Source organism: Amblyraja radiata, chromosome 9, assembly GCF_010909765.2.
Source record: "Amblyraja radiata isolate CabotCenter1 chromosome 9, sAmbRad1.1.pri, whole genome shotgun sequence".
Lineage (NCBI taxonomy): Eukaryota > Metazoa > Chordata > Chondrichthyes > Rajiformes > Rajidae > Amblyraja > Amblyraja radiata.
In genome coordinates, this window is record NC_045964.1 from 18,505,549 (window position 1) to 18,531,260 (window position 25,712).

The following is a 25,712-nucleotide window of genomic DNA, read 5'->3' on the forward strand; positions in this document are numbered from 1 at the left end:
GATATAGAATGTGGAGGTATTCATTAGCTGCTCCTTAGTTCAGCATGTACTGAACTGAACGTCATTCAGACAAAGAAGCAACAAATTGAAGCATATAATATCAGACATTATCTAATTCTGAACGCAGTCACGCGTCATTCAAACAATTTATGGGTCATTCTGACAGGCTAATGAAGTAACCGACTGACGCCACTATGGCGCTAGATGTGGGTACATTTGTTAGGCATGGTCATAACCTAACATTAACAGTGACCAGTTTTATGGACACCGGGAGTAGTATGTCAACTATGGGTAGAAACTTACCGACACCACGTGACTATCTGGCCAACTCTATTTGTAAATTGAATTGAATTCTTATTTTATTCAGACATTTAGGTCTGAACGAAATGATATTGCCTGCAGCCATATAAGATTATAAACAACGGTGGTAGAAGGCAGAACCATTCACCACCATCCATCATAGACCTAACTTACTGGTTCTTTCTAGCAACATGGAGAGTTACCCATGTTACTATCTATATTAACCTATTTATTGTACAATTGAAAGCACCTCTTGTACACCTAGGACTGACGGACCATAGGCGGAATCTTTTCAGCGGGTCGCAGACAGTCCACTCATTCAACAGTACTTGGTATTCTCTAGAAATAGGAAGTACGTTCATAACCATTATCACCCACAGATCTATAAACAGCCATCTGTTCTGGAATTCCTGGCAAGCCTCCATTACGATGAGAGGCTTAGTCATAGTACCATAATTGCGCCAGGAGTGCTCTGTCTACATACCTGTCGAAGGTACAGAGCGACATTCTGTGGGGACACACACACTGGTAACAAAACTCATTAAGGGCATGTTAAAATTAATCCCCAAGAACTAGGTACCTTCATATATGGGATGTGAGTTTTGTACTGACCAAGTTAAGAAACTGGTTTCCAGCTACAGCTCTGTCATTACAGAAACTGACTATGTAAACAGTCATGCTGATGGCCTTGGTCACGGCGCAAAGAGTCCAGTCACTACAGAAACTAAGGCTGGACAACATGATGATTTCATCAGGGAATTAAACCTGTCACATCAATCAAAGGGTCAAACCGAACAGACAGGGGTCAGCAGGCCTAAAAACAAAGTACAGAGCCTATACGACAGATGGTCGTTGCTGTATTATAACTCATTTACTATCATACATGAAGTATGCTAGATCATCAGAGGGAAGAAATGTCACGTTTATCAGCTACTAATAGCCACTCAAAACAGTGACAGTCCAGATCATCTCTAAATGGCTAAGCTAGTCCTGACAAAGGCTGGAGTGGACTCTAAGGAGAAATTAAATCTTACTCCATCAGGGCTGCAGCTACATTGGCAGCTCTGAAGCTGGACGTACCAATGGACAAAACCCTCAAGACAGTAGAATGGTCAATGGAGGAAACTATCCAACGACTTTATACCAAACCAGTTATTGAACCTGGAAGAATTGCAGAAACAATTTTAAGTTCTGCATATATAATTCACCGCATAAATAGGGGCAATAATTGGAATTAATATTTTACAGTTGGGTTTCAATATCGTATTATGTTTAATGATGTTAACATCATTCTCCCCACAACCAAGGCAGTTGTGAAGCATGGACTTGTTCCACGGCATGAGGTCACAGAGCTTTGAAATCTTCACGTAGTCACTCACGTGACTCCGAAGTAAAATAGTAAGATTAAACGAGCTTACCAGTTTGAAGTTTGATCTGTATTTTATGAGGAGGAACGTTGAGGGAATACGTGCCCTCCGCTCCCACCCTCGATTAGTCATATCTTAAACTGGTATCTCTTTGATAATCTTACTATATTAGGTCATTATAGTGTTTCTGTGACCTCACACCGCTGCTTTGAAGGATGACACGCATGCGTCGTAAGCGGGTTCTTCACGTATTCCCTCAACGTTCCTCCTCATAAAATACAGATCAAACTTCAAACTGGTAAGTTCTCGTTTAACCTTACTATTTTGTTGCGTGCTAACCAGTCAGTGGAAAGACAATATATGATGACAATCAAGTCATCCACGGTGTGTAGATACAGGATAAAGGGCTTTACCAGCTTCCAGTTTGGTGCTGCTGGTTTTATTCCTTAAATGCTAAATGTGAAACAGTGGTACAACGAGTAGAACTGTGCCCTCACAGCTCCAAATCTAACCCTGACCTCCGGTTCTGTTTGTGTGGAGTTTGCACATCCTCCCTATGATCTCATGTCCCTCTAGCCCCTCTATGCCAAATTAAACCATGGTAAATCATCGAATTATTCCCCATGGCTATAGTATGCAAATCTTCATTGCGCCCACTCTATGGCAGTATTCAAAACTGTGGTCTGATTCATAGCACATTGAACATAGAACAGTACAGCACAGGAATAGTCTGTAGAAGAGTCCCGACCCAAAGTCACCTATCCTTGTTCTCCAGAGAATCTGCTTGGCCCGCTGAGATACTCTAGCACCTTTTGTCTCAGTTTGGTAGGTTAATTAACGACTGTAAATTGTGTAGGTGTGCAGTGGAATGTCTGGCGAGTTGGTGAAACTATGTAAACAATGCGGTCAGGCCAAATTTGGACTGTTGTGTGAAGTTCAAGTCATCTCATTGCAGGAAGGATGTGGGAGCTTTGGGCAGAGAGAAGATGAAGTTTACCAGGATGTTGTCTGGTTTGGATGATATTAGCTATTAGTAGACATTGGACGAACTTGAATTATTTTCTCTGGAATATCAGAGTTTGAGGGGCAGACGTGATAGAAGTGTATAAAACTATGAGAGGCATAGATTGGGGAGACAGTCAGAACCTTTTTGCCGGGGTGTAATTGTCAAGGACTAGAGGGCATCGCATTAAGGTAAGAGGGGAATTAGGAGTGGGGCAATTATTTTTACACAGGTTGGTAGGTGCCTCGAACATGCTAACAAGCTTGATATTTAAGAGGATTTAGATAGGCACACGAATATGCAAGGAATTGGAGGGATGTGGATCATGTTCAGACAGAAGAGGTTAGTTTAATTTGGCATCATGTTTGGCACAGGCATTGCGGGCTGAAGGAACTGTTCCTGTGCTGTCCTGTTCTATGTTCTAATGAAATGGGATTAGTGTGACTAGTGTTAGTCTCTCACTTTCTTGGGCCAAACCAGGGCACGTATGTTTACTTGTAGCATATTCACTTAAGACTAAATGTTTTTTCATTTAGTTTATTTTAGTTTATTGAGGTACAGTGAAAAGCTTTTTTGTTGCGTGCTATGCAGTCAGCGGAAAGACTATACATAATGACAATCAAATCATCAACGGTGTGCAGATGTGGTGTGCAATTCAGTGACTCTATGAATCCTATTCAAGATTCAAGATAGTTTATTGTCATGTGTCCCAGATAGGACAATGAAATTCCTATTTATTATGTTAATAGTGCCGCACATCATGATGGTCTTTGAGTATGTGCACGAGCGTGTGTGCAAGTATGTGTGTGTACACACAGTAATTGTGCGGGATCAACCTGTGCCATGTTTCCTTCTGCAGGGCTGTCCCAGTAAGCAGCAGGTGCTGAGTGCGATACGGCAGATGCAGAAGCTGCTGTCCACGCAGGAAACCCAGTACACACAGGGTATTCGCACGATGAAGAGGAAGCTTAGCCTGTTGCAGAACACAATGAACAAACAGGTTGCCAAGCACAACGGTGAGTTCGGTGAAGGGTAACTACATATTCGATCAATAGACAATAGGTGCAGGAGTAGGCCATTCGGCCTTTCGAGCCAGCACCGTCATTTAATGTGATCATGGCTGATTATCCCCAATCAGTACCCCGTTCCTGCCTTCTCCCCTCAAGGAGATCTTCCATGTCTTAGGTCATTTCATCCCACAATCCTGTCCCACTAATAATTCAGATGAAAGCTGAACTATATCCTAGTCCAGTTACCCACCTTGGTTTTTTGTTGTAACTACAGTAAACCCTCATTATAATGGACCATACGGAGGGATTAGTGTCCATTATTGCCGATTGTCAGCTTTAACTGATTAAGGTATTATCATTGTTTAAGTAGTAGAAACAAACAACTGCAGTTGCTGGTTAATACAAAAAAAACGACACAAGATTCTGGTGCAACTCAGCAGCATCTCTGGAGAACATGGATAGGTGACGTTTCGCGTGGAGACCCTTCTTCAGACTCTCGGTCTGGAACTGGGGCTGGAATCCAGGTGAGTTGACGGCCCTGGCCTGCTGGTGACCGGACAAGAGACGAGGATTGGCAGAGTCATTGGTCGCGGCCTGCAGGTGGGCTAGAGTGTAGGTGAGAGTCGATAGTGGCGGTAGCCTGGAAGCGGCAGGGTAGGTGGTGTGAGGCAGGGGTGGCATCAGTAGATGTAGGTAGGTCCGTCTGCTGTAACCAAAAGGCATTATAAAGAGGCCCGTTAAAATGAGGGCTTACTGTAATGCTCAAATATCGCTGAGTTTCCAAATTTTCTTCATCCAGGGTCTGAGCATTTCTGATACCCTTTTTGTAAAGAAGTACTTTGTGACAACGTTGCTGATTCTAATTTGAAGATTAAGCTCTCTGATTCGGACAGCTTCACCAGAGGAAGCAGGTTGTCTCTTAATTCATTAATAACCTTCAATTATTTTGAACATCACAAACAGATCATTATATAATCTTCAATTCTTGGGGAAAACATGTCTATGCAATCTGTCAGTATAATTTTAGCTTATTTCAACAGACTCTTCCTAAACAAAAAAAAAATGTCTGTATAAATACACTTCTGCTAAACACCTTGAGACATTTGTGTTCAAGAAGGAACTGCAGATGCTGGAGTTTCTCCAGCATTTTAGTGTACCTTGAGACATTTTACAGCTTTGAACACATGAAATAAATGCTATTTGCTGTTCACTAAATATGTTGTTGTGTTTGCTATTCTTATTTCAAATTTAGTTTAGTTTAGTGATACAGCATGGAAACCTTTGGCTCACCGAGTCCATGCCGATCATTGGTCAGCATTCACACTAGTTCTACATTTTCCCACATTTGCATCCATTCCCTGCACACTAGGGACAATTTACAGAAGCCAATTAACATGCAAATCCACACGTTTTTGGGATGAGAGGGGAAACCGGAGCACCTAGATGATACCCTAATAGTTACAGGGAAAACGTGCAATCTCCGCACCGACAGCACCCGAGATCAGAATCAATACCGGGTCCCTGGAGCTGTGAGGCAGCGGCACTATCAGCTGCACCACCGTGCTGCTCACGATTTGTGGCACCTGAAGTATTTTTGCTTTTCTAACTCCTGTTCCCCACTGATCCATTCTCTGACCCCAGATGACTGCCACTCCATTGTTTGTCCCATGACCATGCCTACCCTCTGGAATACCGATCACTGCTCATTGACTCAACCACCTATCCCTGACAACCTATCTTCATCCCAACAAATCCCCAGAGCATGTGGTTGCATGGCCTCTGTTTAAGAGCTGTCCAGTAATACGTAATATTTTGCACCTCAAGTCCTAGTGAATTTTGCTGCATTGTGCCCCCAAACAGGATATTTGTTGCTCCTTTTGCAGCGACAGTTTAACGTGATTTACCGGTGCTGCTCAAATGTTTTGCATTGCACTGCCCGCTAATCTGGATTTCAATGTATCTTGTAAAATCTCCTTTGAGTAGTTTCCGGTGAAATAAACATTTGCAAAGGAATGAGGTGATTGCAATGGATTAAGGAAAGTAATGTGATTAGAGCACTATAACCATAACTAGTCAACTCGGCCTCACAGCTGGTGCTTTATTGTTTTAATCCACTTGGAATGGACCCTCTGTTTAATCCAGAGGAGATGAAGAACATGATTGTGGGAACTCCAAGTAAAGCCAGCGGACTTGTACATGTACAGGGGGTTCAGAGTTTGTTAGTTCAATGGCCAGATCAGGCAGAATATATCCTGTTGACTGGATTCCCGCAGATATTTCTTTACATTGGAGACTTGGGTAAGCATTTGCTTCAATTGTACTCAGAAATAAGTAGCTTTCAATACGTTTTGAATGTGAATTGTGGAGTATTTTAAATTGGACATAGGCCTGAGTTTAAATCTAGTGTAGAGCGATGAAAATGTATTTTCCAATATGCTGCAAATGTACAAATCCACAATGGATAAACGACCCTTTGATCCAACCTCCAGATGGCACGGTTTTTATACATTGCATATCATTAGGTAGACACGCCACAGTCAATTCAAAAAGCGAAAGCCTAGAAGAGGGGAAAAACGGCCCGTGTCTAATTTAGGGAAACAAAAATCTTACAAAATGCAATTCCAGCATTCCCACCTCAATGACATAGACATGGCTTAGTTTTGGAGGAGATAGACACCTGTCCTAATCCAGCTCCGATGGGTCTTGAGTGTCTAGTTGACCCACTTGAAAATGACTGTACTACTTCAGAGGACATCTAGGAGTCAATTATGTAATGGGGAATGGGTAACAGATACATATTAGACCTGATAAAGCTGGCCGGTTTACTTGCCTGACCCGTGAATGAGTTGGATTTTTCTACAGCTCATGATCATAATTACTCGTACCTGTATTTACCTTCAGATGTCATCATTTGCTGTGACAGGAACAGTGCTTGATTGTAAAAGCTGAGGAATGATCTGATCCATATATTTAAAGAATGATTGTTTGCTTTCATAGCGTAGAGTGAAAAGAACTTATCGCTAAAGGGGAAATCAAGGTAGGGGACATAACTTTGTGTATTAAAGATGCTATTATTTATCTAGTAATTTCACACTTCAGTTAGATTATGACTAGTAGATATTTTTAGTTAACTTCTACATACACTCCCCTCCCCTCATTTCCTACCCCCTCTGCTTCTCCCCTTCCACCACTAAAAGTCAGTTAACCAGTTCCGCAATTCACAACGATGTATTCCTCTTGGCATCACACCGTCCATAGCCAACAATTAGACTATCAGGAAACCACCCTGCCTGAGATCATCTGTAGCCAGCCCTGACTTTTCCTGGTCTTTTCTTGTTTCAGGTGTCCCCCCCTTACCCACAATCAGGCTGAAAAAGGGTCCCGACCCAAAATGTCACCTATCCATTTGCTCCACAGATGCTGCCTGGCCCATTTAGTTATTCCAGCATTTTGTGTCTTTCTTAGATATTTTATGTTGCTTTACTTTATTTGCTTGACTTTTTGATAACCCTTGCCTCATAATAATGTTCTCATCAAGATCTTGAAAGCATCCATTGAACCCATACATTTGCAACTCTCTGAGAAAACGCATGCGACCCTTTGAGAGAATAAATCCCTTCTGATTTCACTCCCTGAAGGACCTAGCTTTAATTTCAATATGATGCTCATTATTCTGGATTTGCTCCATCAGAGAATATAGTTTCCATACATCCAACATATTCCATCCCTCTACTGATTTATCCACCTCCTTTGGATAATCTCTGAATGTTTTAAACTGACAAGAATGCACCCATTTTATACAACATCATCATAACAAATCGCCATAAGGCCAATATAACTTATTTGAGGATTTAGGTCAGGGTATTCTGGACTATAATGACTTCTCGTTGCCTATTTTAAATTTCCTTCAGCTATTGAACCTCCACGTTCATTGTGTATCCTGGCTAACGTGGTACCTTTGATTTGCTGATAGCACCCATGACACTCATTCGGAAGGTTATTGGTTTAATTATCACGCCAGGTACAGGTAGGGTGGTGCAGTGGCGCAGCAGCAGAGTTGCTGCTTTACAATTGCTGCAGTGCCGGAGACCCGGGTTCAATCTCAACTACAGGTGCTGTCTGTACAGAGTTTGTACATTCTCCCTGTGACTGCATGGGTTCTCACAACGAACTTCGGTTTCCTCTCACACTCCAAAGACGTACAGGTTTTGTAGGTTAATGGGCTTGGTGTAAGTGTAAATTGTCCCTAGTGTGTGTGGGATAGTGTTAATGTGCAGGGGATCGCTGGTCAGTGTGGACTCGGTAGGCAGAAAGGCCTGATTCTGCACTGTATCTCCAAACTAAATCAGAGACTTGAAATACAGTGTAGGCCAACACTCCAGTGCCTAACCAAGTACATGCTGCACTGTTGAAGTGTAGCCTTTGGGATGAGGCATTCTGATATTTGCTTTCCCATGTGAAAGAGAAGGTAATACACAAGATAATGTTAGAGGAGATCTCCAGGTGCTCTGGGCAATGTCTCTCCTCCTCAATTAGAAATTCCCAGATCACAATCAAAACAAATTGTCTGATCATTTATCTCATAACTGTTCAACTGAATTAGCTCTAGATATAATGTAGATACATCCAGACTACACAACATCACCCAGACTTCACAACATTAGCCATATATTACATAGATTCTGAAGAAAGGCCGCAATCTGAAACATTGCCTATCCAATTCCTCTAAAGATGCTGCATGACTCGCTGAGTTCCTCCTGGACTTTGTGTTTTAATTATCTTGCTTTCCACAAATAAAATATCTGACTTGGTGTAAATTATGTTGGAATACTCCTGGTGTTATGAAAGCATTATATGTTCAATTTATTTTTAGTTTAGTGATGTTGGTCAGAGTAATAGATAGAGCTACAGCATGGAAATGGGCCCTTTGGCCCATCGAGTCTGCGCTGACCATCAATCACCCGTACACTAGTTCTATGTTATCCCACTTTCGCATCCTACACACTAGGGCCAATTTACAAAAAACAATTTAATTACAAACCTGTACTTCTTTGTAGTATGGGAGGAAATTGGAGTTTTCGGAGAAAACCCACGTGGTCAGAGGGAGAGTGTACAAACTCTGCACAGACAGCACCCATAGTCTGGATTGAACCCGGGTCTCTGGCACTATAAGGCAGCAGCTCTACCGCTGTGCCACTGTGCCACCTGTTTGGTAATTTCAATATCGTCAATAATTATATACTCTGCACCACCCTTCCCGAGTTCTTGTCCCTGTTTCACTTTGACTTTTGTTTCCACAGAAACCTGTCCCAGGCTCAATGCGCCAAGCAATGGGAAGAAATTTGGGAGCAGGTACCTATTGGGCCACGAGGTGCACTATGCCTGTGATCCTGGGTTTGTGCTGGTCGGCTCGAACACCAGGGTGTGTCTTAAGTACAGGAGCTGGAGCGGACAGTCGCCTTTCTGTAAAAGTAAGTCTCCTGAGGTAAAGGGTGATTTTGAAGTTGAAAATCATGGCACTACTGGATGAAGACATTAACCACCAGGGTGATCTTTGGTGTTCCTGCTGTTTAAGAAATATAATTATGATATTTTTCCTTTTTTATTATTCCAGTTTGGAACATGTTGGTGCAGCAATTCTATCTCGAAACCATTTTGTAACACTACCCAGCCTAGAGCTAAAGTAGCTTGTTTTATCACTCTGACTCAGAAGTGCAGACTCCATTTATAATTATTAGTTTGGCTTCTTAAGTGTCCAATCATCTTGGATTACTTTACTGAAAGTGATATTTTAGCAAACTCCTGCCTCGCATGAAAGACCTTCACTTCAATAATCCTCTAATTACAGTAATATCTATATAATGTTGCAACCGAACCTGGGCTATACAATATGATTCATGACTGAACGGCTCACGTTAACCCGCACCTGCTTGTTCAGATGCTGATGCTTGGATGCTGAGATCTGTAAGGTGCAGTGCAAGATAGGAAAGAGAATCATGAACAGAAAATGCTGGAGAAATTCAGGCAGCATCTGTGGAAAGAGAAACAATTAACGTTTCAAGCCTAAGACCCGTCAGTAGACCCGAGGAAGAAGAAAGTGAGGTAGTCAAGGCAACAGAGAATACAGGGAAGGGCAGTGGGTGGAACAAAGGGATTGCCTGTATTGTCTGGTGAAGTAATGTAGCCATTGAATGGACAGTTAAGATATCTGTGTAAAACACAATCAGTCTGATGAAGTGTCCCGACACAAAATGTCACCTATCCATGTTCTCCAGGGATGCTGCTTGACCTACTGAGTTACTGCCACATTTTTCGCCGTTCCTGTGTTACACACAAAGTGTAGGAGGAACTCAACGAGTCATGCAGCATCTTTGGAGGAATTGGATAGGCGACGTTTCAGGTTAAGGCCCTTCTTCAGACTCTGTGTGGTAGGTGACTAACGTTACGAGGTCTGGGTGATGTTGCGTGGTCTGGATGTACCAAGCAGACCAGAATGTACAAATGAAAGGAGAAATTAAAGAAAAAGAGGAATAACAAGCACAAATGATCAGCCATGATTCAAACAGAAGCAAACCTCTAACCTGTTGAATTTTTCCATTGTTTTCATTAGTTTTGGCATTTCAGATTTCTGGCATCTTTCAGTTTTTTTATTTCAGATTTCTGGCATCTACAATTTTTTTTATTTTCACGAAATAGAATTGCTCACTTTTATCATTATTATATATTCACTGGAGCTAATAACGAGGTGCAAGGGTTGGATGTTCATAAGTGATAAGAACAGTATTAGGCCATTCGGCCCATCAAGTCTACTCAGTCATTCAGTCAGTCAGTCATGGCTGATCTATCTTTCCCTCTCAACCCTTTTCAGAATGGCAGGCAATGACTAGTGGGGTGCCGCAAGGCTCAGTGCTGGGACCCCAGTTATTTACAATATATATTAACAAATTAGACAAGGGAAATAAATGTAACATCTCCAAGATTGCGGATGACACAAATCAGGGTGGCAGTGTGAGCTGTGAGGATGATGCTATGAGGCTGCAGGGTGACTTGGATAGGTTGGGTGAGTGGGCAGATGCATGGCAGATACAGTACAATGTGGATAAATGCGAGGTTATCCACTTTGGTGGCAAAAACGGGAAGGCAGATTATTATCTGAATGGTATCAGATTATGAAAAGGGGATGTGCAATGAAATCTGGGTGACTTGTACATCAGTCACTGAAAGTAAGCATGTAGGTACAGCAGGCAGTGAAGAAAGCTAATGGCATGTTGGCCTTCATTGTGAGAGGATTTGAGTTTAGAAGCAAGGAGGTCCTACTGCAGTTGTATAGGGCCCTGGTGAGACCGCACCCTGAGTATTGTGTGCAGTTTTGGTCTCCTAATTTGAGGAAGGACATTATTGCTATTGAGGGAGTGCAGTGTAGGTTCACCAGGTTATTCCCGGGATGGCGGGACTGTCATATGATGAAAGAATGGGTCGACTGGGCATGTATTCACTGGAATTTAGAAGGATGAGAGGGTACCTTATAGAAACATATAAAATTCATAAAGGATTAGTCAGGCTAGATGCAGGGAAATGTTTCCGATGTTTGGGGAGTCCAGAACCAGGGGCCACAGTTTCAGAATAAGGGGTAGGCCATTTAGGAGTGAGATGAGGAAAAACATTTTCACCCAGAGAGTTTGGAATCCGTGGAATTCTCTGCCACAGAAGGCAATGGAGGCCAATTCACTGGATGTTTTCAAGAGAGTTAGATTTAGCTGTTAGGGCGAAAGGAATCATGGGATACGGGGAAAAAGCAAGAATGGGGTATTGATTTTGGATAATCACCCATGATCATATTGAATGGCGGAGCTAGTTCGAAGGGCTGATTGGCTTACTCCTGCACCTATTTTCTATGTTTCTAACCCCATTCTCCTGCCTTCACTCCATAACCCTGACACCCTAGCAATGGCAGGTCAATATCTAATGCCTATCCCCAAAGGTCCATTGCAGTGGAGTTGACAGTGAACAACATTATATATGACATACAAGAGGCTGAGTAAGGATTGCAGATTTCCTCCCTTAAGGGCCACTGGTAGCTCCATGAGCTTCATGATAACCTGGTAGTTTTAGAGCAATCGATTTGCTTTTCAGTCCAGAATTTATTTAAATAAATAAATTTAAATTCTGTAATGAAGTGACTCGAACTGATGTAGTCACCAGGTTGTTTGTTTTCAGCATAAACAGAAGTCATTGCCCTTAATGTGTCAGCAAGAACATGCAGGGGATGGACTTCTTGTCCATTCATCTGCCTGATGCAACTCAATGCATTATGCTTTGCAGTACGGCTCTCCCCCCCCCCCCCCCCCCCCCTCTCATCCTTCTCTGCCCCCCCCCCTCTCTCTGCCTCTCCCCCACCCTGGAGTGCTGGAGTAACTCAACAGGTCAGACAGCATCTCTGGAGAACATAGGTAGGTGACATTTTGGGATGAGGCCCGAAACATCACCGTATCCATGTTCTCCAGAGATGTTGCCTGACCTGCTGAGTTATTCCAGCACTTTGTGTCCTTTAATGTGTCCAGCAATTCTCCTTTCAGTCTATTCCCTAGTCCTGTTGTTCTTTTGGAAAATAATCACTCCCAGTCATGATCTCAAACCTTATTCTGTGAAAATCAGTAACTTTGCTGTATAAGATGAGAATGAATTTTAACCCAGATATTTTGGGCACAAGGATCTCGGCCGTGATTCAATGGATGACGTTCACTGCTTTTAAATAACACATTGTTGGTGTCCTTCCAGGAACTGGTGCATCAAACCTGTGCTGATGATGCCACTGGAGTATTGAGCAGAGGTGGGAGGTTATGTGTTGGAGATAGAAACAAAATGCTTAGTGGGTCAGGCAGCATCTCTGGAGAGAAGGAATGGGTGAAGGTCGAGGACCTTCTTCAGATTGAGAGTCAGTGGAGATTAGCTTCACTGTCCTCCTGATTCATTTTACTTCTTCTTTCCTGTGGTGTGCACAGCCTAAAGTTGTTGGACAACTTGTTCTATTTGATCTTCCGTTTGTGCACGTCGAGTTGATTGCATTAGTCGAAACAGGGCGGACCACGTGAAGGTTGCAATCTTCCACCCAATTCATTTTACTGATTGTATGCATCGTTGCCAACTTCCATTAACTAACAAAGAACCATTCTACATTTCCTTGATCATTGTCTGCTTTGCCTATCTTGCAGGTTAATCAATGCTTTCTAGCCCCAGGCCATTGGTGCAAACGTGGCTCTCAGCACCATTGAGTCATAGAGTCATACAGCATGGAAGGTTCTTCGGCCCAACTTGCCCACACCGACCAACATGTCCCATCTGCACTAATACAAACTGCCTGTGTTCGACCCATATCCCTCCAAACCTCTCCTATTCATGTACCTGTCTAAATGTTTCTAAAATATTGTGATAGTACCCACCTCAATTACCTCCCACTGCAACTCATTCCATACACCCACCACCATATGTGTTACCCCTCGGGTTCCTATTGATCCTTTCCCCCCTCACCTTAAACCTATTGTGTCTGGTTCCCGATTCCTCTACTCAGGGCTAGAGACTCTGTGCGTTTACCCGATATTTCCCTCTCATGATTTTGTACACCTCTATTGGATCAACCCTCATCCTTCTGCGCTCCTGCGAGTCCTAGCCTGCTCAACCTCTCCCTATAGCTCAGACCCTCGAATCTTGGCAAAATCCTAGCAAATCTTCTCTGTACCCTTTCAAGCTTGACAACATCTTTCCTGTAACATAGTGTCCAGAACGGAACGCAATACTCTAAATCCAGCCTCATCAGTGTCTTATATAACTGCAACATGACCTCCCAACCAGTTCCACACCATTGTCCTCCTTCAGCCAAACTCAGTTGAAAACCTTGGGCTTCCTTGTTTCCACCTGAAGAAGTGAAACAAATTCAATGTGGACAACTGCCCATGAATCCACCCAAGCAGCTGATAACCCATCACCCTCAGTGCTTGATGAACTCTAATGAGATCGGCATCAGGTCTAAATTTATGATGTTCAAATCTCTCCATTTCACATCACCTCTTCAAGCCCTGCTCTTGTGCTTCCTGGACCTGTTCTGCAGCCTCCCTGACCTACAAGGCAGCCCCTGTTATCAGAAGCAATGAACTGCAGATGCCAGTTAATACACAAAAGCTCACAAAGTGGTGGAGTGACTCAGCAGACCAGGAAGCATCTCTGGAGAACATGGATAGATGACATTTTGGGTTGACACCTGAAACGCCACATGATCCATGTTCTCCAGAGATGCTGCCTGACCTGCTGAGTTATTCCAGCATTTTTTGGCCTTTTGCTGTCCAGCAATTCTCCATGCAGTCTATTCCACTGTTCTATTAGTCTAATCCCCATTGCTACTCCAAGAATTGAAATATGCTGTTTGAACTCTTCACAATTCACACTTCCCTTTCCTCCTTTGAAACCTTTTATGAAACTAACTGACCAGGTGGCCTCTTCTTTTATATGTCTCAGGGTCAAATTTGGTCCAGAAGGGACCTTGAGACTTTTTTATTATAAAGGTGACGTACAAATGCATGTTGGTTTTTGTCAGTTCAAGAGGAGACATCAGCTAACCATCTAATGCTGCCCATTGCTTATACTCTCTTCCTGCAGATATAAATGAGTGTGCCAGTAATCCTTGTCTCAATGGTGGGACGTGCGTGGATGATGTAAACCGCTTTGCCTGTCTCTGCCGTACAGGCTGGGCTGGTTTAGACTGCCGCCTTGCCTTAGACTCACGTAAGTCTCTATAGGTCACTGAACTCCAGAAGACACACAGTCCTCTGGCCTTGTGGACTCAAGCGCATTACCTGGAAGGACACATTGAAACACCAGCACAGTAGAAACACTGTTCCAGAAACGACACTGTAAACATTTGGTGTGTGAACAACACAGTAAAAACACGCCACTGCCTATGGACAACCCAGCAGAAACATTGCACCAACTATCAAGTCAAGTCAAGTCAAGTTTATTCGTCACATACACATACGAGATGTGCAGTGAAATGAAAAGTGGCAATGAAATGAAAAATGAAAAGTGGTCTACACAGTGAAATCAGTACATCATCTGTGTACCACACAGTAAAACACTGCACTATCTATGAACCACACACTAGAACGTCACACTTTCAGAGAACTGCACAGTAAAAACACAACACTGGTTGTGGAAAACACAGCAAAAACATTGCACCTACTATGGACTGCACAGTAAAATCAGTGGATCAGTTGTGAACTACACAGTAAAAACATTGCACTGTCTGGGAACTACATACTAAAAACATCACACTCTCTGTGAATTACACAGTAAATGCACCGCACTGTCTGTGAGCTACACAGTGGATACACTTCCATCTGCAAACTACACAGTAAAAATTCAGTCTGTGACCTGCACAGTAAAACAATTCACTATCTGTGAACTGCCCAGTAAAACACTGTACAATCTGTGACCACATATTAAAAACACCATACTTTTAGTGATCTACAGAGTATAAACACTGCCTCGTATGTGAAGTACACAATAGAAACTCTACTATCTGCGAACTAACTGAAAGTGCAGCACTAACTAGGACCTACACATTGAAAGCACTGGTCTAGTTATGAGCTGCACATCAAAACAACTGCTATCATAGAAACTACTTTAAATAATCCACACATTGAAAGCTTTGCACTTGATCTAAACCATGCATTGAAGTGATTGCAGTCTGTGAACCTCAGATTGAAGTATTTATAGTAGCTCCGCACACCTTCGGTAAGCTGAGCTCAGGGAATACTCTGTATAATGGAAGTCCCTTGTCCGTATGTCTCACTATTTTCTCTTCTCTAATTACCGCTTCATTATCTTTTTCCTTTTATTTTTTTACTCGTGTCCTCTTCCTCTTACACTATGACTCTTTGCTTGAAGTGGCATTTGCTTTAAAACTATTTGATTTTTGTGTGCCCTTAATAGAAAGCACAATTAATATATTCACTGAGCCTCAGTAATGAACACCAGTGTTGATAACAAACAGTCAGTGTTATTGACATGTACATTTTTAGATTTTCTAGGATGTTACCAGGACTAGAGGGTCTGAGGCAGAGGTTGAGTAGGCTGGGACTCTATACCTTGGAGCGCAGGAGGAAGAGGGGCGATCTTATTGAGGTGTAAAAAATCATGAGAGGATTAGATTGGGTACATGCAGAGAGTCTCTTGCTCAGAGTAGGGGAATCGAGGACCAGAGGACACTGTAGGTTCAAGGTGAAGGGGAAAAGATTTAATAGGAATCTGAGGGGTAACTTTTTTCACACAAAGGATGGTGGGTGTATGGAACAAGCTGCCAGAGAAGGTAGTTGAGGCAGGGACTATCCCAACGTTGAAGAAACAGTTAGACAGGTACATGGATAAGACATGTTTGGAGGGATATGGACCAAAAGCAGGCAGGTGGGACTAGTGTAGCTGGGACGTGTTGGCTGTGTGGGCAAGTTGGGCCAAAGGGCCTGTTTCCACACTGTATCACTATCACTCTATTTGATCGTCCATGGCAATTGCATACGTTGACTGTAAGGTTATGCAGGACGGACTGGCAAATAAAAGTTATGGGGAATTTGAGATGTTACAGAGCCACTCCAGTAATAATGGTGTGTTTAGGTTAGAGATGCAGCACAGAAACAGGCCCTTCGACCCATTGAGTGTGCAAGGACCATCAATCCCCTCCCACTAACTCTATCCTACACACACTAGGGACTATTTACAATTTTACCAAGCAAATTAGCCTACAAACCAGTACGTCCTTGGAGTGTGGGAGGAAACCAGAGTTCCCAGAGAAAATCCACGCAGGTCACGGAGAGAACGTACAAACTCTGTGTGCTTTACTCATGAAAGAGTTGATGTAAAAACAACAAACTCAATTCAAGCACGCTGTAAAATATGGAAAATGTGATCTAACACCTGCTGGTAGGAACAGCTGTTTTTTTGCCGTTATTTGCAGTGTGCTTTGTGAGAATCTGGAAACGTTGCTAGGCTGACTCTATTCGGGGAATGCATATCCTGTCTGAAGCCGACTATTTCAATCGGTTGGATGGATCTCAACGTATCTCCAGTGATTCTGGCACAAAGAGATCGTTGTTTTGTTCAGAAAAGGGAACATGCAGGCTCCTCGGGGGCAGGGATCAGTTACAGGAACAAAGGATGGAACGCAGTGAGTGAAAACTGTAGCCGAGAGATAAATAGCCGTGGGTTCCAGTCTCTAAACCTGCCTGCTCTCTCATTGATCAGCTGTATACTATGTGGGAGGCAGTGAGTCATACCTACTGGTACTCGGCCCAGGACGAGAAAAGTTATTCTTTGGTATCTGAAGCTGTTTTGCACAGCATAATATGGTGAAAGATGCATACTTTCAATCTGTTGTCATTGTTTCCATTCAGGAGAATTTGCACTCGGTGACGTCCCACAGCAGTAAGGTATTTTCTTACTGAGGGAAAAATACTGATTCACTAGCGATATTTTTAGGATGTGGTTTTGTTCAATATAATACCTGGGCACCTTTTGTTCCTGAGGGGCATAACAACTTATTTTAAAGACAACACCTCCAGGACAGCAGATGACACAAAGTGCTGGAGTGGGTCAGGCAGCATCTCTGGAGAAAAGGATTAGTGACCTTTTGGGTCAGAACCCTTCTTCAGATCCGAAACATCACCTATTCTTTTTCTCCAGAGATGCTGCCTGACTCGCTGAGTTACTCCAGCATTTCGTGTCTATCTTCGGTATAAGCCAGTATCAGCAGTTCCTTCCTACACCTCCACGAACAGTCCTGCAAGCCCAGGTCAACACAGGTTTTTGGATGTGGCTTGAAGCAATCGCTTGTGCTGTTGAGTGAAAAGTGTTATCGCCGACACGTGCCTGCTTGAATCTACTGGAAATGTATAGAAATGGCAACCAGAGCGACCCTATTACACATTCTGACGTATGCACCAGTGCTGTACCCGAGCCTCAAACGGTGACAGATCTGGTTTCCCGACCCTCCCCAATTACATGTGCATTTGTAGGTTAACTGACCACTGTAAGTTGTCCCTCGTGTGTCGGTGAGTGGTCTAACTTGTAGGGGGGTGGAGGGGTGTTGATAGGATTTTGGGGAGCAGATATTTTACAGGGAAAACTAATAGTGGCCGGTCAGCCGGTATAAATTTAATGGGTGGAAATGGCCTCCTTCAATGTTGAGTTGAAATATAGAAATACTGCGCCTAGTTGAATGACAGAGCAGCCTTGAGGGGCCGAGTGGCGTACTTATGTGGATTCCTTGCTCATATACTGTAGATGCGGTCCCCAGAACTGTACACAGTGCTGCTGCTGAAGCTTACCCTGTGGCAGTGGGCATTTGTTTGGCCCCCTCATTTCCTATGTACTGTGCCTGTACTTACACAGACCTCTTCCCATTTTTAAAAGAGCGGACAATGGTGCAGAGTGATCCATCCTACAGCCGCCAACCACGGTGCGCGGACATCCAGGGATCCCAACACTGCAGCTGCGAGACCGGCTTCCAGCTGAATGCGGTGGACCTGAGGCAGTGTCATGGTAAGGCAGCATCCATTACAGCTGCAATTTAAGGACCATTTCTCCATTGTTGAATCTGTTGCTTTGAGAAATGGACCTTAAATGCAAATATCAGCAGTGATTTGGATAAAGTGAAGCCCATCTTTAATATTTTGACGAATGTGAGATATTTCAGCTCAAGATACACAATAGACGATAGACAGGAGGTGCAGGAGTAGGCCATTTGGCCCTTCGAGCCAGCACCGCTATTCAATGTGATCATGGCTGATCATCCCAAATCAGTACACCCGTACCTGTCTTCTCCCCATATCCCCTGACTCCGCTATCTTTAAGAGCCCTATCTATCTCTCTCTCTCATGAAAGTATCCAGAGAACCGGCCTCCACCGCCCTCTGATGGAGAATTCCACAGACTCACAACTCTCTGTGTGATAAAGTGTTTCTTGTTCTCCGTTCTAAATGGCTTACCCCTTATTCTTAAACTGTGGTCCCTGGTTCTGGACTCCATCAACATTGGGAACATGTTTCCTGCCTCTAGCGTGTCCAAACCCTTAATAATCTTATATGTTTCAATAAGATCGCCTCTCATCCTTCTAAACTCCAGAGTGTACAAGCCCAGCCACTCCATTCTCTCAGCATATGACAGTCCCACCATCCGAGGAATTAACCTTGTAAACCTACGCTGCACTCCCTCAATAGCAAGAATGTCCTTCCTCAAATTAAGGGGCCTAAAGCGCACACAATACTCCAGGTGTGGTCCCTCTAGGGCCCAATACAATTGCAGAAGGACCTCTTTGCTCCTGTACTCAACTCCTCTTGTTATGAAGGCTAACATGCCATTCGCTTTCTTCACTGCCTACTGTACCTGCATGCTTACTTTCATTGACTGATGTACAAGGACCTCCAGAACCCGTTGTACTTCCCCTTTTCCCAACTTGATGCAATTTAGATAATAATCTGCCTTCCTGTTTTTGCTATCAAAGTGGATAACCTCACATTTATCTACATTAAACTGCCTCTGCCATGCATCTGCCCAGTCACCCAACCTGTCCAAGTCACCCTGCATTCTCATAGCATCCTCCTCACAGTTCACACTGCCACCCAGCTTTGTCTCATCTGCAAATTTGCTAATGTTACTTTGAATCCCTTCATCTAAATCATTGATGTATATTGTAAATAGCTGCGGTCCTAGCACCGAGACTTGCGGTACCCCACTCGTCACCGCCTGCCATTCTTAAAGGGACCCATTAATCCCTACTCTTGTTTCCTGTCTGCCAACAAATTTTCTATCCATGTCAGCACTTTTTCCCCAACACCATGTGCCTTAATTTTGCCCACTAATCTCCTATGTGGGACCTTATCACATGCTTTCTGAAAGTCCAGGTACACTATATCCACTGGCTCTCCCTTGTCCATTTTCCTAGTTACATCCTCAAAAAATTCCAGAAGATGAGTCAAGCATAATTTCCCCTTCATAAATCTATGCTGATTCGGACCGATCCTGTTACTGCTATCCAAATGTGCTGCTATTTCATCTTTTATGATTGACTCCAGTATCTTCCCCACCACCGATGTCAGGCTATCTGGTCTATAATTCCCTGTTTTTTCTCTCCCGCCTTCCTTAAAAACTGGGATAACATTAGCTACCCTCCTTTGTCCTTGTTTGAAGAACACCACTACCCATGTTAATTAGGGATAGAAATTTGCCATTAGATCCCTGTACTTGCCATTGCATCCTGTGACCCCATTCATTTAGATTACCTCCATTCATATTCATTTTCAGTCTATATTCATAGTAATAAAAATCTATAAATTTCAGACATACATACTCCAGTTAACCCCAGAATTCATAAACATATGGAGAGAATTACTGATGACTAATTCTTTGGTAACAAGAGGGCCTCTCTCCCACTTTCTCTTCCTCCCTTTCTCTTTCTCCTTTTCCCTCCTTCCCTTTCTTTCTCTCCATTTCTCTCTCTCTCCCTTTCAGTCTCTCTCTCTCTATTTCTATCTCTTGCTCCTTTTCTATCTCTCCCTTTCTCCCTTCTCTCTCTCCCTTTCTCTCTCTCCCTTTCTCTCTCTCCCTTTCATTCTCTCCCCCTCTCTCCTTATCTCTCTCTCTCCCTCCCCCCTCTCTCTCTCTTCTAAATCTCCTGTTCTCTCTCCCCTACTCTCTCTCTCCTCTACTCTCTCTCCTCTACTCTCTCTCCTCTACTCTCTCTCCCCTACTCTACTCTCCCCTACTCTCCTCTACTCTCCCCTACTCTCCCCTACTCTCCCCTACTCTCCCCTACTCGTCCCTTCTCTCTTCCCTACTCTCTCCTCCCTCTCTTTCCCCCCCCCCCTTCTCTCCCCCTCCTCTCTCTTGCCTACTCTCTCCTTCTCCTTCCTCTCCACCCACCCTTTCTGTGTCTCTCCATCTTGCTCTCTCCCTCTCTCCCCTCTCTCCCCTCTCTCACCCCCCTCTCTCTCCCCACTCTCTCTCCTCTCTCTATCCCCTCTCAATCCCCTCTCTCTCTCCCCTCTCTCTCCTCTCTCTATCCCCTCTCTATCTCCTCTCTCTGCCCCTCTCTCCCGCTCTCTGTCTCTCTGTCTCTCTCGCTCCCTGTTCATCTGTATTCCATAGTCTTCACTCATGACTGATTGCAGAGGATGTCCATACAGGTGGCTCAGGCCAACTCTGACTTTGCGTCAGTGTTTGAAGTTCATCGCCCGCTGAAACTCCATGCTGATTTGGTGACGGGCTTGCTGACTTCCCATCAGCCTACAGACGGCACACGAAGGAAGCTCCTTCTCCCAGCATGTTAACTAAACATTGGATTTCTTTTAGATGTAGATGAGTGTGAGATGTTTCATACTGGCAGATTGGCTCGTCTTTGTGTACATGCCTGTGTGAACACACCAGGTTCCTATACTTGTACCTGCCCATCTGGATATAACATCCTGGAGGATTCTCGGAGCTGTGAAGGTAAGTTCTCCTAATCCTCAAATTCATTCATCAAATGTAGTCTACAAAGGTCATTATTGCCTGTGTGTTACTGAAACTCATTGCTGCCCAACCATTATAATCCATTACTGCCCAACCATTATCCGGGCTGGTGTTGGCAGCAAATTCCTTATAGGTGAATACTTGGCCGATAAACTTATTCATCCATTCATTCATTATTCTTCACAACCCCTAATCCCATAAGACTGCACTCTCCAGAACTTTGAAAAATTGATAGCATCAGAAACGTGGCGAATCTTTGTGTGCTGTGCCGGTGAAGTCTACTACAACACTACAAGCGTTGCACTTGTGTACTTATCTATGATTGTGCTTAGCTACAGTATGATTTTGCTGGATTGGATACAAACCAAAGATTCTCACTGTGTCATCATCATCATCATCAACATTATCCCCATTGCACTTCATTATAATCATTTCCTTTGCCTTCCCGTTATACGTTTCCCACTGCCTGGCCATTATACTGTGTCCTATCACTTGTCTAAATCCACTTCTCTGCTGCCGCCCCGTCCTTTTCTCACTGCCAGCTATTCTTTATACTCTAACTCACAACAGGATGGCACAGTGGCGCAGCAGGAGAGTTAATGCCTTACAATGCCAGAAACCCGGGTTCGATCCTGACTACGGGTGCTGTCTGTACGGGGTTTGTGCGTTCTCCCCGTGACCTGCGTGGGTTTTATCCGGGTGCTCCGGTTTCCTCCCACACTCCAAAGTCGTACAGGATTGTAGGCAAATTGGCTTGGTAAAATTGTAAATTGTCCCTAGTGTGTGTGGGATGGTGTTAGTGTGTGGGGATCGCTGACTCATTGGGCCGAAAAGCTGTTTCTGTGCTCTATCTCTAAACTAAACTAAAACTAAACTAGACCGACGGTATATTATGCTCTAACCTACTGCTGATGAATCTCTACTCTCCATAACTATGTGTTATGTGTTATTGTATATTTTACTACTGCACTGATTTTACAGATATTAATGAGTGTTTGAGCAATCACCATAACTGTACTAGAGAAGAGATTTGCATTAATATACACGGTGGCTTCCACTGTGTTCACCCGGAGTGCCCAAAATCTCGGCATAATGCGAGCTACGTAAAAACATCACAATTGTAAGTACTTGCACAACTAACTACACCTCTAAAATTACATCTACCGTGTCTAAAAATGGTTTTCTCATGAAAAGTCTGTCTAGTTATGGTCACAGAGTCTTAAGGGAGCTGTTCCACAGTGAGGTCTTGCCTGATTGAACTCTTGCGTGTGTGAGAGCGCATATTAGTGTGAGTTATAAGGATAGGAAAACAAAATGTACCTGCAGTCTCAAACAAAAACCTTTTGTTGAATTTACAAAGGCAGCTGGAGACCTGACAGAGAAATCTGAGAACAAAAAATATTAAATGGCAATCTTCTAGAGGTATCTGAGGAGAGTTTACTCAGGGAATATTGCACATGCGGCATGGGAGAGTAACATTTACAAGAAGTAGGGTGTGTATAATGAACAGCAGAGGGTTAGGTTTAATGGAAAGGCAGCAGGGTGTGTGTGATGGACAGGCAGTGTCATAGTCATAGAGTCATGCAGCATGGAAACAGGCCCTTCGGCCTAACTCATCCATGTCGCTCAGTGGGGTATGTGTAATGGACAGGCAGTGGTGCATGCTTAATAGACTGGCATTGGGGGACCCAGTGTGTTTAGTCTATTTATTTCTTTGCTGTTTTTGCCTGATAAAATGTGCCTTTCCAACATTGTGTGATTGCATTTCAGATTTCTAGCATCTGCAGTCTTTTGATTTTCAATTGCAGCTGAAATCCAAAATGTGTGTCCAGTCTGGAGGGTTAGATCGTGAGGTCTAGGGCGAGTAGCTAATTGGATACAAAATTGGCTAGAAGGTAGAAAACAGAAGGTGATCGTAGAGGGTTGTTTTTCGGACAGGTGGCCTAGTAACAAGTGGTGTACCACAAGGATTAGTAAATTATGGTGCCCTGGTGAGTGTGATACAACAGTGCGACTGAATGTTGCAGGTACATGGTTCCATGAAGGTATAAACACAGGTGGTGAAGACTGCGTTTTGGCAGGCTTGCCTTTGTTGATCAGAGTTTTGAGTACAAGAGGTGAGACGTCACATTACAACTGTATAAGATGGTGGTAAGGACACATTTGGAGTACTGTGTACAGTTCAGGTTGCCCTGACAAAGTAAGATTGTCATTAAATTGGAAAGGGTGCAAAAAAGGTTCTGCAAGGATGTTACTAGGTCTGGAGGGTTTGAGTTTGAGGAGAGGCTGGTACATTTTTCTTGGAGCGTAGGAGGCTGAGGAGAGACCATACAGAGGTATGTAAATTTATGAGGGCCATAGACAAGGTAAATAATCACAGTCTTTTCTTCACGGTAAGGGAGTCTAAAACTACAGGGCATAGTTTGCAGATGAGAGGGGAAATATTTGAAAGGGACCTGAGGGGTAACTTGTTCACAAAGAGTGTTGTGCATAAATGGACCAAGCCACAAGGAGAGGTGGTAGAGGTGGGTACAATAATGACATATAAAAGGCACTTGGACAGATAATTTAAAAATTAGCACCGTAGGGTGGCACCATGTTGTGGGCAGCATGCTGGAGAACACGTACATATTTTCATATTTAAAGTTCAAACTGCAGCCAGAACGACAGCAGTAAGGAACGAGCTTTTAAGCCATAAATGCACTCGTGACCTCATGTTTGCTGATGGACATGGTGAACCTGACGCAGTCACTCCAGAACTTTGTGTCTTTTTTTTTATAAACCAGAACCTGCAGTTCCTTGTTTCGACAAGAGTGTAGGTAACTTGGAAACTAAAGACAATATGATATAAGGCAACATTTCTGATAAATAAAAGCACATGGACCCTCAGATTTGATAGTTGAATAAAAGTCTATGCTATTTATGTTTAAAATAGAAAAAAAAATCTTTAATCGCTATTTTGTCTGGGGTATTTTTTTAGTTATGTTCTCTGGCTGCATCTAATTATTGTGTGATGTCCTGACTTATTCTCATGGAATTTTGGCACTTGAAGCACTTGGTACAGAGTAATGTGAAATCACCATGAAGTATTAATGATGGACTCCTGGCTTCAGCCCTTCAAACCTAATGCAGTATTGTACTGAACTCAAATTCCTATTGGCTTTTGTGTGCCAATGAGATAAAAACAAGCCATTTTTCACTGCTCTTCAGTCCAACACCTTAGAAATGTTAGCATATTTTTGCCTTTGATCCCCAGATGTTAAATTCCCCAAATACACACATGTACACGATGTGGAGATACAAAGGGGGAGATGAGCACTCACTAAAATTCTGCAGAGTACAGATGAGATTGAAGGAGTGCATCAAAGATTTGCGGGCTTAATTCCTGGGCAGCGACCCAATATATCATGTTGACTCGATCTATACTCTCTTGTGTTTAAAAAATAAAGATGGTGGCCGACTAGGGAAGGGGGAGATGCAGCGAGACCTGGGTGTCATGGTACACCAGTCATTGAAAGTGGGCATGCAGGTGCAGCAGGCAGTGAAGAAAGCGAATGGTATGTTAGCTTTCATTGCAAAAGGATTTGAGTATAGGAGCAGGGAGGTTCTACTGCAGTTGTACAGGGTCTTGGTGAGACCACACCTGGAGTATTGCGTACAGTTTTGGTCTCCAAATCTGAGGAAGGACATTATTGCCATAGAGGGAGTGCAGAGAAGGTTCACCAGACTGATTCCTGGGATGTCAGGACTGTCTTATGAAGAAAGACTGGATAGACTTGGTTTATACTCTCTAGAATTTAGGAGATTGAGAGGGGATCTTATAGAAACTTACAAAATTCTTAAGGGGTTGGACAGGCTAGATGCAGGAAGATTGCTCCCGATGTTGGGGAAGTCCAGGACAAGGGGTCACAGCTTAAGGATAAGGGGGAAATCCTTTAAAACCGAGATGAGAAGAACTTTTTTCACACAGAGTGGTGAATCTCTGGAACTCCCTGCCACAGAGGGTAGTCGAGGCCAGTTCATTGGCTATATTTAAGAGGGAGTTAGATGTGGCCCTTGTGGCTAAGGGGATCAGAGGGTATGGAGAGAAGGCAGGTACGGGATACTGAGTTGGATGATCAGCCATGATCATATTGAATGGCGGTGCAGGCTCGAAGGGTCGAATGGCCTACTCCTGCACCTAATTTCTATGTTTCTAAATAAGTGTCGCCATTGAAACATACACATTTCTAAGGAGTTTGGCAGAATGCATGAAGGATTTATATTTCTGGGGTTAAGATTTCAAGAATCGGGGTCAAACTCAAAAACCAGGATGGGGATGAGAAGAAAATTCTGCACCGAGAATTTGGCGAATCTTTGGAATTTCCTACCAGAGGCTCGGTGGTCACAATAAAGATCAACAGACTTGAAAGAGTCAAGAATGTTTTATTGTCATGTGTCCCAGATAGAACGATGAAATTCTTACTTGCGGCAGCACAACAGA

The 25,712-nt window shown here is 43.4% G+C and overlaps 1 protein-coding gene across 2 annotated transcripts in view; it reads left to right on the forward strand.

The window, feature by feature from the left end:
* The window catches only part of LOC116976836 (fibulin-7-like), a 53,478-nt gene that overhangs the window by 24,819 nt on the left and 2,947 nt on the right, over positions 1-25,712 (forward strand). Inside the window, exons 2-7 of one of the 2 annotated variants that reach the window (XM_033026807.1) lie at positions 3,530-3,686; positions 8,981-9,151; positions 14,331-14,456; positions 18,135-18,263; positions 21,071-21,208; positions 22,211-22,349. In XM_033026807.1, coding sequence (XP_032882698.1) covers positions 3,530-3,686; positions 8,981-9,151; positions 14,331-14,456; positions 18,135-18,263; positions 21,071-21,208; positions 22,211-22,349 — 860 coding nt within the window. The remainder of the gene's footprint in view (positions 1-3,529; positions 3,687-8,980; positions 9,152-14,330; positions 14,457-18,134; positions 18,264-21,070; positions 21,209-22,210; positions 22,350-25,712) is intronic. The other variant, XM_033026808.1, reaches the window with a different exon arrangement.